The 14,280-nt window shown below is 31.4% G+C and overlaps 1 protein-coding gene across 26 annotated transcripts in view; it reads left to right on the forward strand.

Annotated features, from left to right (window-relative positions):
• Positions 1–14,280, forward strand: part of LOC148629357 (microtubule-actin cross-linking factor 1, isoforms 1/2/3/4/5-like) — a 123,929-nt gene that overhangs the window by 52,982 nt on the left and 56,667 nt on the right. For 23 of the 26 annotated variants that reach the window (XM_088548803.1, XM_088548794.1, XM_088548812.1 and 20 more), the window contains 17 exons: positions 59–263; positions 702–830; positions 1,248–1,325; positions 1,695–1,853; positions 2,168–2,182; positions 3,202–3,672; positions 4,180–4,242; positions 5,626–5,717; positions 6,554–6,668; positions 7,577–7,751; positions 8,003–8,160; positions 8,637–8,797; positions 9,853–9,991; positions 10,283–10,473; positions 11,105–11,264; positions 11,818–11,901; positions 13,680–13,901. In XM_088548803.1, the coding sequence (XP_088404929.1) occupies positions 59–263; positions 702–830; positions 1,248–1,325; positions 1,695–1,853; positions 2,168–2,182; positions 3,202–3,672; positions 4,180–4,242; positions 5,626–5,717; positions 6,554–6,668; positions 7,577–7,751; positions 8,003–8,160; positions 8,637–8,797; positions 9,853–9,991; positions 10,283–10,473; positions 11,105–11,264; positions 11,818–11,901; positions 13,680–13,901 (2,617 nt within the window). The remainder of the gene's footprint in view (positions 1–58; positions 264–701; positions 831–1,247; positions 1,326–1,694; positions 1,854–2,167; positions 2,183–3,201; positions 3,673–4,179; positions 4,243–5,625; positions 5,718–6,553; positions 6,669–7,576; positions 7,752–8,002; positions 8,161–8,636; positions 8,798–9,852; positions 9,992–10,282; positions 10,474–11,104; positions 11,265–11,817; positions 11,902–13,679; positions 13,902–14,280) is intronic. The other 3 variants (XM_088548821.1, XM_088548981.1, XM_088548989.1) reach the window with 1 other exon arrangement.

Consider the following 14,280-nt stretch of genomic DNA (forward strand, 5'->3'; position numbering starts at 1 on the left):
ATAGATCATTCAATAATTAATTTATTCATATTGAATGTAATTTATTTCTGTTTTACAGGGTTTCAGCTATTCAGTCAAGGGTATCACAGTTACGTACCCAATTATTTGGGGAGGTTGTCCAGAAACTGATTTCTAAATCCTACATAGAGGAGGGAGTGACTGTTACCAAGAGGAGAGAATATGTAACAGAAATTAGACCTACTGATATGAACCCTACATTTAAACATGTACATGAATGTCTGACATGGGTAGAAAACAAACAGGTATGGGGAAACAAGGCATTATATGAATAATTAGCACCATTACAAACATTCTAAGTTTGTTACAAGGTCTGTGTTTGATGTAAATTTATGATTGGTTTTATGAGAAAGACATTTTTTCATTCCACTTCTTTGTTTTTGAAAAGCATTATGTGAGGCTTTTTTGTATAAATTTCTGTATCTTAAACCTATTATTACAAATATGGGAACTGTTCTTTATCACCGTGATGCCGTTGTGTACCACCTATTTTGCTTTTTCATTTGAAAAACTTTCGGGGTTTTCTTATATAGTTTCTAGGAATTGGAGTGGGGGTATTACGTAGTGAACTTTTCCACAGTTTTCTAGCTTTTTATATCAATAAACTGTTGTGAAGATGTGATCCTAAATATGGGTGTTCAAATGCAAATTTATGGTTTTATATTAATGTTACTGTATTCTAGGCTGAGCTGGAGTCAGTGGAGTATGGCACAGATTTATCAACTGTAGAAACCCTAAGTAATTCCCATCAACTAGAACACCAAAAAATTCAGAACTTTCGAAGAGAGATAGAAAAATGTATTGCTGATGGGGTAAGTTATAGTTATAAGACATCATACAAATTACAGAACAATATTCAGTTAATAATTTTTAAAAACATGCTACGACATGATTAATGTGTTGTTGTGGGACCTTAAGATAGAGAGTGTATGCTTTTATATAGCTGTACAAAACTTGCTTTTTAGAACAGATGTTCTAGATATGTGTAAAATGGATTATGGAGTAAAGATACGAAAGTACTTTAAGTCACGAGAAAGTAAACACAAAAACACTCAGCACTAAGTTTTTATCAGAGAATAACCACACCCTAGATATAATAGATATAGTTCTAGAGACTTATGTCATTGTCACATAAAAGCTTTCAGGATTTTATTTCTCTTGATCATTATTGGTTCTACTTGTGTTTAGAAAGCCATTATATGTACTGGATATTTGATCTGAATTTACAGAGAACCTTGTCACCAGAAGATCAGAACTTGTATACAGAATGGTTGTCCAAAGTAGAAGTAGCTTATTCCTTGTTGTCTGTAAGTGTATCAATTATTTCTCAAGTGTCAAGATGATTAGATGTACATTTTCTGTCTGTTACTTGTTATTAATGAATATTAAAAGTTATTTACAACTAGTAACATTATTGTAAGGAATGGAGAATGGAATGTTTGGTATAGATTGTAGTGAATGTCATCTTTCCTTAATTACCACCAACTTAAATATTACATAATTGATAGATAAATATCCATTTAATCATAGAGTCATAAGAGAATCCTCTTAGAACTATATGATTTCTATTAGTAATTTGGACATTTTTATTAACTACAAATAAACTAATATTAATGACGGGAAAATCTAAGTGATGTAAGAACTTCAGGTTTTATGTAATTTTTTGTGCATTTTAGAAAACATCAACCAGACGTTCCAAAAGTTTGGATTCTCTGCGGGAGTTCTTGCAGTTAGCCATGCAGGAGCTGATCTGGTTAAATACCAAAGAAGACCAACAGTTATCACGAGAAATAAACACAAAAACTGACCCTCAAATCACAGATGGTGCATATAAGGTACAACTTCTACATGTAACACTGGTATTATTCTATTATGATTTGAAATTTTGTACTTGTAGACTATTAGGAAACAGGTGTATAGCTTTTCATCTTTCATTTTCTTTTGTCCAATTTAAAAATTTTCCTAGGAATAATTGCTGCCCATTTGATTACAGTTTCTGATAGAAGTCATTGCTTGATCTGAAATAATAAGTTGGAAAAAAATATTTCATTAGTATTTCTTCAGTATAAACTTCTTTAATAAGACATTTGATACTATTACCCCTTTAATTTTATAAAAAGATTAGTAAAATGTAATATTATAATTTCAGTTTCCACTACAAAAGGTTAGAATGTTAAGCCTGCCTCTAACACATAAACAAATAAATCTAAAAGCATCAATGTGTGTTCAGTATTAATTATAAACAAGCTTTGAGATAAGTTTACTGCTCACTGTCTAAGTTTGTTCCCTTGTCTAGAACATAATGCATGATAAGCTTGTAAGCTAGCATGATTTAAGACCTTGAAAATAGTTAGAAACTTGCTTTGTATGAGTTATATATGTACTGGCTTCACATAGACATAATTTGTTAAGTTATATCCTTGAATGGGTCCTGACACAAATTTTTGTTTGTAGTTAGTGTCTTAAAACCTTAAGATTTGTTTTGAGAGTTGCAGAAGAGTATATTACAAAGAGAGGGATCTGGACAGGGGTATGGGCAATGCCCTGAAGTCTATAATCCTGGATGTTTAGATTACTGTTGTCAGAACTTTCTGCCCAATTTTGCTTTCAAAGTATTGGACTTTTTAACAAAGAAAAAGTTTGATTGGCATATCATGTGCTTTGATTCGGCTTTTATATTTATTTTATTTGACTGTAGCACCTTTGTGGTCACTATGTTGCATTATCTGATACTTAGTTTTTGTTGACCTTGACAGATATAAACGGTTCTTGATTCAATTGCCTTTTTTTGTATGATACCTGTATTTTTAAGTTTTATGTTTCTCGCTGATACATAATGCATATTGTCCCTTGTGCATGTTAAGATAATTTTCAATTGATTTAATTTTTTTTTTCATTTAATATTTGAAGTCACAATTGTAAAATAAAATATTGCTGGAAATTATTTGTCTGAAAATTTAGTTAAGTTTGTAACTGGTCTTTGCAGTGAGCTTCACTAGTCACTAGTATGTGAATTTAAAAAAAAAGAGTCTTTAACAGCATTGACAGGTAATATTTGTGAGAAATAACAATTAAAACATACACACAAACACAAAACAAAAGGAATGTTGCCTTCATGTGAATTTTATTGTGAATGTCTTGAAATATGTTTTTTGCTGTAAGCTATTTATGATCTCTTTACAGAGTTTGATACATGAATTAGAACGGCGGGAAGTCCAGTTTAATTCTGTACAGGAGCGGGGCACAGCTCTAGTTCTAGATAGACATCCTGCTGCAGACACTATTAAAGCTTATCTAGAAGAAATGCAGTCACAGTGGTCATTACTCTTACAATTAACATTATGTTTGGAATCACATGTTAAATCCATTACCACATACCATGACTTCTATCAACAATGTCAACAGTGTAGTGCCGAAATGTCTACATGTACTGAACTTCTTAATACTGTGTATGCACAAGAAAATTTAAGCATTGATGAAGCCAAACGACAGGTTAATGACTTACATCAAATGCAAGAACAGTTAACTGAATTTGATAAACAAATATCAAAATTGATTCAGACAGGAGATGAAGTGACTCCATTGGATAGAAGGACAGAACCAGTAGTCTCCCCTTACATGGTTCAGTGCTTATGTACTTACAGAACTCCTAGGGTAATATCATTTTGGGTTCTTTATTTTCAGATAGTAAATGGATAAGTTGATGGTTATTGTTACTGAAATAACACAGCATGTGATAGAAAATTAATCAAATTTTTCCTTAAATTACAAAAACATTGAAACTCTTGACAGATCTTCGGTTCATGTAAGGTTATAATTGAACATTTGAATTGTGTCGCCCTTTTCAATGCGATACTTTGTCTTATCTTTCCTCCCACTTTCTTCAAGTTAATTATTGCATTAGGAAAATACCTCACAGTTATTCTCTGCTATGTTTACACCCCAACTCAAAATGTTGAATTCAACCCTCCATAAACCAGTCCTTAAATTTCCATATCCATTGAAATTCATTTGGTTGAAATGAATATCCATCTATTTTCACTTAACAGTAAACATGAAAGAAAAGAAGTTAACTTTTGTTTTAGTTAATAGAAATCCAATCTAATGGAGGAGAAATCATTGAGTGGCTGATAACATCAACATAACATATTTTTTTTACAGGAAGTCTTACAGAGAGGAAAGGAATACATTTTGTTAGATACCTCAAACAAAATCAGATGGAAGGTTTGTAATTATGTTTTACTTTATCTCATTCTTTACATTGGATACAACATAATATCCCTCAAGTTTACATCAATGTTTTTCTTATTTTCTTTATTTTCCTGGAATTAAAACTATGAAATCAGAGGAAACTACAAAACAACATTTGCAAATTGATAGGAAGTGGAGAAGGACAAAGCAAAACAGATAATGGATACAGAAAATTACATACAGCAAATACTATACTGAATGAGATGTGACAGTTGAATTTGTAATTCATTTAGAATTAAGAGAGGATGTCATATTTGGTCAAGTAAATCAGAGTTATCTTTCTTAGTATTTTGATCGATCTGTGGAGAACTTTTATTGCTGTAATGCATGCACACATGAAAAAAAACCTCTCTTGATAATTTCAATAATTATATAGATGGTAAAACTTGCAGATAATTATACAGTGCATATCATCTAAATGACTCAGTCTTTTTTGATCATCCTTGATCTCCACTATATACAGTGCAACCTCTGTAAACCGGCCATCACTGGGACTGACGAAATCGGCCAGTTTTCAGAGGGTCCGGTTTCCAGAGGTACCGGAAATTGACGTTGTTGCTCCGGAAACTGGTTCTGGAAGTATACAACTATGATTAATCTATGTCTGCAAAATACCCTCATTTCATTTTTAAAGCATGTTGACGGTTTGTGCAGTGCATTGTATCTTTTCAAATGTTTTTTTTGTAATACATATGTTATGGTCGGAATTCGGAATTTAGAGGGGCCGTTATTCAGAGGACTTTTTTACTTGAATATATAGGCGTTAATTCCGGACCAAAAATAAATGTACGGTTTTCAGAGGAATCCGGTTTTCAGAGGGGCTGGTTTATGGGGGTTCCACTGTAGTGTGGACGAGTATTGAATGCATGTCAGCATTGAAAAATTGAATAAACAAAAACTGTTCTATCACAGCCACTTGTGGACTTAGCTGATTTGTACATGGATCTGCACTTCAGTTTTATTGTTAGCTGTGTTATAAAAGTGTAATGCTAAAACTACTATATGAAAATATAAAAGCTGACTAATGTCAAATAGAATTTTAAATACTGCAGGCTCGTGTATTAGGTATTGTAAATGTATTTATTTTCTAGGTGTGGTAATTCTTGAAATTGATTCCCTTTACACTGAAACAGTGATTTTATTTTCAAAACTGCCAAAATTGATACAGGTTCTTGCATATATGTTTATTTGAAAAAATCTGCATGAATTGACAACTGCAGAAATAAGTATATTAGAAACTGCAAGTAAGCCATCCATCCCTGCTTATTGTATTAAGTAACTGATCTAGGAAAAGAAACAAAGCAGATACAGATGTAGTTCCAAATACCTATATATTACAACATATATTGTTTTCAGGTGAAGTTATTAAATGATGATGATGAGATGATCCCTGCCATCTGTTTTTTGATACCCCCACCAAACCAAGATGCAATATCACAAGCTGAAATGTAAGTTCTAAGTAATCCAGAGTCTTGTAATATAAATGATTGACAATGTATAGGTTATAGTGCACTAAGCTTTCAAAGTTTTTTTTTCTCTTCGATTCTCATACTGGCTCTGCTAGAGAAAATTATACTGAGCATCCTGTGTGAGGATAACTATAGATGTTCAATCAGACTGGAATAGGTATCAGATAGGCCCGCAGAAATGGGCCAGGGAAGTGAATTCAAAGTGAAAGTAGTCATTAAATTGGTTTAAAATAACAGATGTGATTCAGAAACAAAGGAATAATTTTTTTACAGTATCTAGATCTGGTAGGCTGAATTATTTTTTTTTTTTAAATGGACAGCTGTTAACCTATCCTATCTCACTCCTTTCAGCTATCATCCTTTTTTTTTCAATGATTTATATAAACGTAAGGAAAATACATAAGTGTGATGCTTGGGTGTAGGCTTTGCCTAGCTCATATTAGATTTCCTCTTTATCCGTCAGTCTGTCAAACACATTTTCCACACTTTATCTGAAGATGCTTTCAGTTATTGAGTTGATATTAAAGTATATGTTATAGACAAATTTTTTGTTCCACTCCACTGATTTTTTTTTTAATTAACTGGACTTTGCTTATGTTTTGATTTTACAACTGATATGATACTATGTATTGCTTTGTGCAATACTCTCAGAATCTTGTTTCAATCTCAAAGTTACTTTTTTAAAATGTATACTTACAAATATGTATAGTATCATATTCTTATTACATGTACTTATTCAAATTGATATTGTTTAAACTAAATATTTATATTTTTGAGATATTGCTTAATATTAAATTATCTCCATTTTATTTTAGGCTACATGTACAGTTTGAACATTTACATAGTCTGTGGAAAATGAGACAGAGATCAACCAAACTCAACATGGTATTAAATACAGTCCGAGTTATAAAGAACTGGGATCTGAAACAGGTAAGCCGTACTTAGCTTAGTCATGATTGTCAATCAATTTTACACTAGAAAATGATGTTAATTTTCGATTGAATATTAATTTTTTGCAAGGAACATGAGCATTGTTCTTGCACACTTAAACTTCCTGTATTTCTGAGAAGTAAAAACAGCAGTAACATTGAAATAGGGATTGTAAGTCTGTCACATGATCCTGTGAATTCACAAGAAAGAGTCCCTAACTCCCATTCGAAACCATCTAGAGTAAGATCTATAATCTTATCAAATAGAACTACTAATGTGTAATAAGATGATAAAACTTATGCCAGTTTACTATTTCCAAGCTATAGTAAGTTTTGTAATAACACATTATTTAAAATTTTGACAACTACTTTAAAAATATGAATTTTCTTGGGGTGTACTAATTTTTACTTTTTACATGTTGGACTTAAAATGTGACAATGAGTTTCTACAAAATAAATTCTTAACCCTGTGTAACACCAATAAATTCTTAACCCTGTGTAACACTAATAATTTTCTGAAACCATGAAAAATGACTTAAGTGTGTTCGCTTGACAGAACCAGTGAAAATTGACAACTGTGAAAGTAAATATTTGTACAGTATGTTACAGTATGTTACAGTGTGCTACATAACGATGTACCTAGATGTTGCAAACTAAAAACAAATTGGTCTTTGGTTTTTAAATCTTTCAGCAATAGAAATTCAGAATAAAAAATATTTTAAGAACAAGACTTTGAAGCCTTACATCAATATAAGTTTGGAAGGAATGATATCTTGGCTTCCTGTAAACCAACTAATTCCTACAAGCACTTAGTTTATTAGCTGTAGGTTGCTCCCACATTGAAATCTGAACACCAAGATTTTTTTTATCAAATCTTATCTTTATAATGTTATATTTTTGTATTTTCAGTTCATGAGTTTAGATCCAGGAAGAAGGGAAATGTTTTGGCGGACTGTCAATGAAGATGCTGAGAAATTAATTACAGAAATTGGTGACACAACACATGAAATGAGAAAATTACGCAGTGAATTGGCAGAATGCAACCAAATTTTCCTCAGTCTTTCAGCTACAGCTCAAGAAGAAGGTAAAAGCTGGGATTATAATGATATTAAGCGATATCATTTAGAAGTCATGATAATCTATTTACTTAACATCACCATTGGTTTGACTTATATCATTTAAAAAGACATTTGTGCAGGGAATACTGTTACAGGTAACAATGTGGGAATTAGTCACTTTAAAATGACTTTTCTTTCTCTTTATTTGTTGTACATAGAACTTGTCATTTTTAATATACATTGTACAACTATCACTTTATTCAACTTTTGTTTATAGAGTCCCAGAGACTGAAATCACCTGACCAGAAGCTTGTTCATGAAGTAGATTCATTCAACAAACGTTTCATGGACTGTGAACAGGAATTGACGTCAAGACTTCAGGAGCATCTACCTCGTGACAAACTTGGACTCAGACATATTGTAGAACAACAAAAGGTAAGTTAAAGTACTCCAGGGTAAAAATCATACCAACGAAACCTATTTTAAGCCAGTGATTAAAAACACATATGACTTTTCAGCCACCAGATGGTGATTAAATTTTTATGAGGGATCTGCTATTGTACATTCTCCAAGTTTTCTACAGATTTAATGAGAGACACCAATTCTCCTTTAGCCAATTCTTGATTTAAACTACATGCATTTTACCAATAACTATTGAAACCACTAATTCACTAATTGATGAAGAACCTTAATGCATATCTCTTCTCAATGGTTAATAATAGCAGCTTATAAAATCTGATGAATTATTTATGTAGCTGTTTAGAAAACTGGTATTGTCTTATTCTTAATGTATAATAGAAAATTATTTAAAATAAGGAAGAAAACACACCAGGAAAGGATATAAAAATATCAGTATTTCTCACAAAACATTTTTACATTAGAACTGACAAATTTATTTTCATATTACATAGGTGTGGGAGGCTAATGCCAGTGAGTTGGAACATGGAGTAGATATACTGAAATCTACCTATGCAAGTCTTCCACATAGATCTCACATAGCTGAATCAAAATACCATGCTGTGGTACAACGGTGGGATCAAATCAGATCTCTATCACGGGTCTACTTAGATCGGTTAGTACATTTATTAGTATTGTAAAGATTGTTAAGAGTTACAACTCAGATAGTGTCCATAGTTATATTTGTAATTCTTAAAACTGTGAACTAAAGTTAATGAAAAGAAATACACATAAATTCTTCTCATGTTAAGCATGAAAATACCAAATACACAGTAGTGATCATAATTTATGATACATTATAATATAGAATCTATAACGATAACAAGTTGATAATAGAATTTCTCACATCGAGTGAAATATTTATAGTTTTGATCGTGAGGCTTGCCAGGCTATTCAAACTATAAAATTTATTTCACAAGATGTGAGAATTCATAATCAACAAGCTTTGAGTGTAGATTCTGTTTCTCTAATGCCTTAAAAATGTCAAAAATACCCAAAAATGAAAAGAGCGTGAAATGTTATGATTCCGATTCGTAGGAAACATGTTGACATTACACAAACTCAAACATTCCAAACAAAAGAAACCAGATGATTTCAAAGGTTTTTTTCTCTTCAAATCTTTCCATGTCCCTTCATTATTCTTATTTAAGGTAAGAAAACACCAAAATTATCTCATTTAACTGAAATATGACTACAATGGCAATCGAGGCAATTCAAGATGGAGTCCAAGACAATTGATTTCTAAGCCAATTGAACTCTGAGAATAAAAAAGTCACTAGTGATGAGAACATTTTTTTTTTCACACCGGTCAAGCGGTATGAAAATTGAAGCAAAATTACAGAAAATGGTATAAAAACTGCAACACTACAATTATACACAAAAGAATTTAAGTTTAACCATCAGTTTTATGAGAAAGAATTCTTTTAAAGAATGAATTTTCAATTTTACATGTTCTGTGTTTCGTAGAAATAGAAAGACACTGAAACTGACGTTACTCTGTTTATAAGAAAAAAATGAATTCAAAAGAAAAATGAAAAAAATCTTTAAAAAAAGGTTGCTAGTAGCTGAAAGGGAAATTTTGTTGAAAGAAAAAGAATCAGTTAAATTGCTTTGAACTTGATTAATCAATAAATGTTGGAGAAATGATCCAGTAATTGTTTTGTTTCTAAGATTGAAAGGTACAGATTCCTTGCTTACTGGATTAGAACAAATGCGACAACTTGTTGCCGACTATGAGATAGCTCTGGTGTCACATGACAACATGTCAGCTGATCCAGATATGTTCAGACAAGTCCACGAAGAACTCCAAGTATGTTATGATCTTATACTTTTTCCATAGGATATGTGAAATCAAACATGAGTACTCAAGTATTTGAATTGAATGCTGCTGATTTTTTTTTAATGACAATAGCTGTTTATAATGAAAAATCGAGAAAAATAAAGATATGAACTTAAGCAGGTTTCCCTTCTTGTTAAAATTTATGTTGTCCTCGTCACTTGTCAACATGTTAATGTTCTTACACATATGAAGTATATTTTATGATGGTGGATAAGAAGATTTGAATGCAGATGTCTTAATTTACACAATTTAATTAATCAGGATTTAGATTCATCTATACAACAGCAGCAGCCCAAAGTAGATAGATTAACAAAAGATGTAGAAAATCTTCGAGTTCTTCTAAGACAAAGTCGACCAGGAACATCTCGTCACCAAGATCTGGATTCAGTAGAGAAAGAAGTTGATAATCTCAGACAGCGATGGGAAAATGTGATTCTTCAGATAGTGGAAAGGTATTGACATTACTAGTTTCCCTGTTAATGTGGTTCATATATTGAATAGTCTATATTTGTGTAAAATTATAACCAAACAGTTAACCATTTTTATTTTGTTTTTTTTTTTTAACAAGTGTTGCTAATTGCAACCATTTTTATAGAAGTCTTAGAAATCACTAGGAAATCCATTTTATTTTATGAGAATAATGAATTAGTGAATAGCCACGTTTAAAAGGTAAAAAGGAACTACCTACAAATAAAATATAAATAAAACGTTAAAAAAATTGAAGAAGATGAGCGTATGGTTTTGGCCTTACGTCCTTAACCAGGTGCAATGTGTTGAGAAGAAAACATCAGCTGCTGGTCCCTACCACAGAGACAAGGTGCCCTTCAAAATGTTTTGACAGAGGCCTTAAGGCAAAAAATTTGGGCTATTCATCTTTAATTTTTTTACTTTTATTTATATTTTATTTGTATGTCGTTCCTTTTTATCTTTTAAATGTGGCAATTGTTCACTTATTCATTATTCTTAATTACGTTTAATTTGAGCCACTTCACAACATATGTTATTTTCATTTTATTTTATAACTTAAGTGTAATATTTTATGATTAAATACATATTTTACCAAATGATTTTTTTATACTTTAGGAGAAGAGCCTTTGAATCCTCCTCCAATCTTTTATCGTTGTACACCAGTGGTGTTAAGGATGAACAACAGTGGATGAAGAGACTTCAAATGAAAATAAAACAGTTACCTCCCCTGACCGATAATATTGAAGAAGTCAAACAGCAAATAGAACCTTCTATGGTAAGATAAATGAAATTATTATATTGTTGGTTTTTTGTTCACTCTTTAGATGATGTGTTGAAAGCACAATGAAACTAGGTACTGTGAAAGTACTATTGTTTGTGGGGCACCAGTTTTTGTGGTTTTCATGGGTAGGCTAAACCACGAAATTTGGTTTCCAACGAAAAGGAGATTTATATTGATGTGTATACTAAACACCTCAAAACCACAATTCAAGAATCCACGAACATGCGTTTCTTCCCTAATCCATGAAAATTGGTATCCACAAATTAAAGTACTTTCACTGTATTCTTTTTCAAAACCCCATCATATTCCTGCTACTGGTACATGTGATTGATGTAAAATGAAAATTAATTTGTTAAATGTTGAGTAATTAGTTAGTCAGATATTTCAGACTTGATAAGAGGTCCTGTCCATTTGTAGAAAGTAACCTTGTTTAATATTTTAATTGGAACAATTTTTTCCTTATTTGAAGTCAATGTAGATATTTGCTGTGGCATCTCTCTTTAGTAATTAAGTGCCTCTCTATGTACAGTTTTACTTTGCATTTAAGGCTGTTTATAATGGACTTGGAGAACACCAACACCAATTAGAAGCTGTAAACAAATATGGCGGACAATTTATCAGAGAAGCTAAGGTAAAAAACATTACCAATTGTATATTTATATAAATATATATATGTAGATTGTCTTGTTGGGATGAAAGTGGTGATGAAACAGTGAGAGTGGCCTGTGTTTACTAATTCTCTCTTAGCCAGATCTTTCTTCTTTCTTATTGTTTTAATGTAACAAAAGCCTTGACTTTCAGGGGTTTTGGCTTTCAGCACAGCTTTCTATTTTGGGTTTGCCTTCTTAAGCACTATTCCTGCACGGCTTGACTACTTTCCTTATTTTCCATCGCTTTACATCGATGGACAGCAACCCTTGGCTAAGTAGTTGCTTGCCTGGTCTCCATGTAAGTAGTTGTTGGTTTACCATGTTGTTGCTGTTGACTACCAAACTGAAGGAGGTGAGATTTTTCCTATATATAGCATGTAATATATAGCTAATCTATAACCATGCAGCCATTCTTTCCACACATAATTTCATATATGAGTGTATTTGCTATATATTCATAATTTTTTCAACATATTTTGTTTTTCAAAATTTAACCTTTTATATTACTTAACTCATCGAGACTTCTTTTTTTTAAAAACGTTTTTGATGTATCAGTATTTTTTATTTTTATCTGTCTTTTGGTATAATAGTCTTGAAAATTAATTTTTTAGCATTGAAGTAAAATATTATTTTCAGTACACATACAGTATACATAATATTCTGACAAATGTCAAGATTATTACATGGTTGCAGTTGTATTGCTATAGTGTGGGCTATCATTGCAGTGCTTTGCTTAAACATTTTTAAAGGTCACTCTATCAACCAAGAATGAATAATATTTGAAATCATTATTTATAAGGAAAGCAATTCCTGGATTTACTTCTCTACATTGATGTTGTGTAAATCTTGTCAATTCCTTACCAGTGGCAATGGTGAAAATGTAAATAAGTCATATGACATATTTAAAATGTTACCATTCTATGGTGTTGTTAGAGAGAACTTTCTTGCTTGATTTTAGAGATAAACATCTGTTGATATCAGCAATATAATTTTGAATTGGGTAATAATCTCAAATTTCTGATGGTGATAGTGGCATACTACTTCACAAATGTGAAGAAGCTCAGCTGTGCATGGCAAATTATCATAATCTTGGCTCCTTCAGTCACAGTTTTTGTAGAAATTAGATGTTTTTATCACATTCTTGGCCCTTTTTACAAAATCCAGGATTGGTATTTTAAGTGGTAAATGGAAAAAAAATACATAAATTGTCCTCTAAGAATAAAATAACTGCAAGAATTTAGAAAAAGCTAGCTTATGTTATCTGTTACTTGTACATGTATATCATTAACTGACTAAAGTAGTAGCTATGTATAATATAAATGTATGGATTTCTATATGGACTAGTATTATACAAACATAGCTATGATATCAGCATAAAATGCTTAAAATGTAGCTTTGTTCTAATCTTTGCTTGGCCTAACCATTGTTATGGCTTTAATCCTACTTGGCTTGGGTAACACAAATGGTTGGAAGTTGGTTGGTACACTAGTAGTGGTAATTCAACAGATTTTGAGAGAAAGCACATGTATATGCTTGTGATGGCACGGTGTTAATACTGGCACATTTTTTATGCTGTGGTTTATGCTAGTATAGAATATTTCATATAGTGATATATTTTCTGACCTAGTAGTATAAAGATTATTTGATTTATTTTATTTGATTCGCATTGCACTTTTTGCAAAGTTGTGTATCAAAACTGAAATGTTCCCTTGGATTGCTTGTTACTATTGGCATCTTACTTTATTTCCTCGTATTTTAGATTTATGACAGGAAATTGAAACAGTACAGGACAAGTTTAGAGGACATTGATGCAGCACTTATACAAAGTATGACTAAGAAACAGAAACGTGAGGAAGGTGCTGATAGAGTCAAGAATGAGCTAGATGATGTTAACCAACATTACATGGATATGGTCAAATGGATTAGTAACAGACTCAAAGAGATCACAAGAATTCTGTCAGAATCTAATGTTAACTTAAAGGTTAGTCAAAGAAACATTTTTCTATTAAATTGATGGCTACTATTTACTAAACTATAAAAGTTAGAAAAGGCATTATACTATTTATAGAGTAAACTAAACTGTCTACTGTATGTTAAGTTATCAGAAAACAGAAACCCCCTTTTGACATACCAAAAATACATCACAACAAATGAAAACCAATATTTTCAAGCTGAAGATGAAAAGAAAATAGATTGGAAAAAAATAAGTATCTTTATTCAACAAAACAGAAAGAATAATATATAGATTATGTTGTGCAGTTCTTTTATATTTATGAACTTCTATTTCAGTTGTTCGTTAGTTTGCAGAACTTTAATGATGCAGTTGAAGAAATGAATCTCATTTACCAATCAAACTCATA

The sequence above is a fragment of the Perna viridis genome, chromosome 1 (assembly GCF_037379345.1).
Source record: "Perna viridis isolate PV_CMFRI_1.1 ecotype Kerala chromosome 1, ASM3737934v1, whole genome shotgun sequence".
Classification (NCBI taxonomy): Eukaryota; Metazoa; Mollusca; class Bivalvia; order Mytilida; family Mytilidae; genus Perna; species Perna viridis.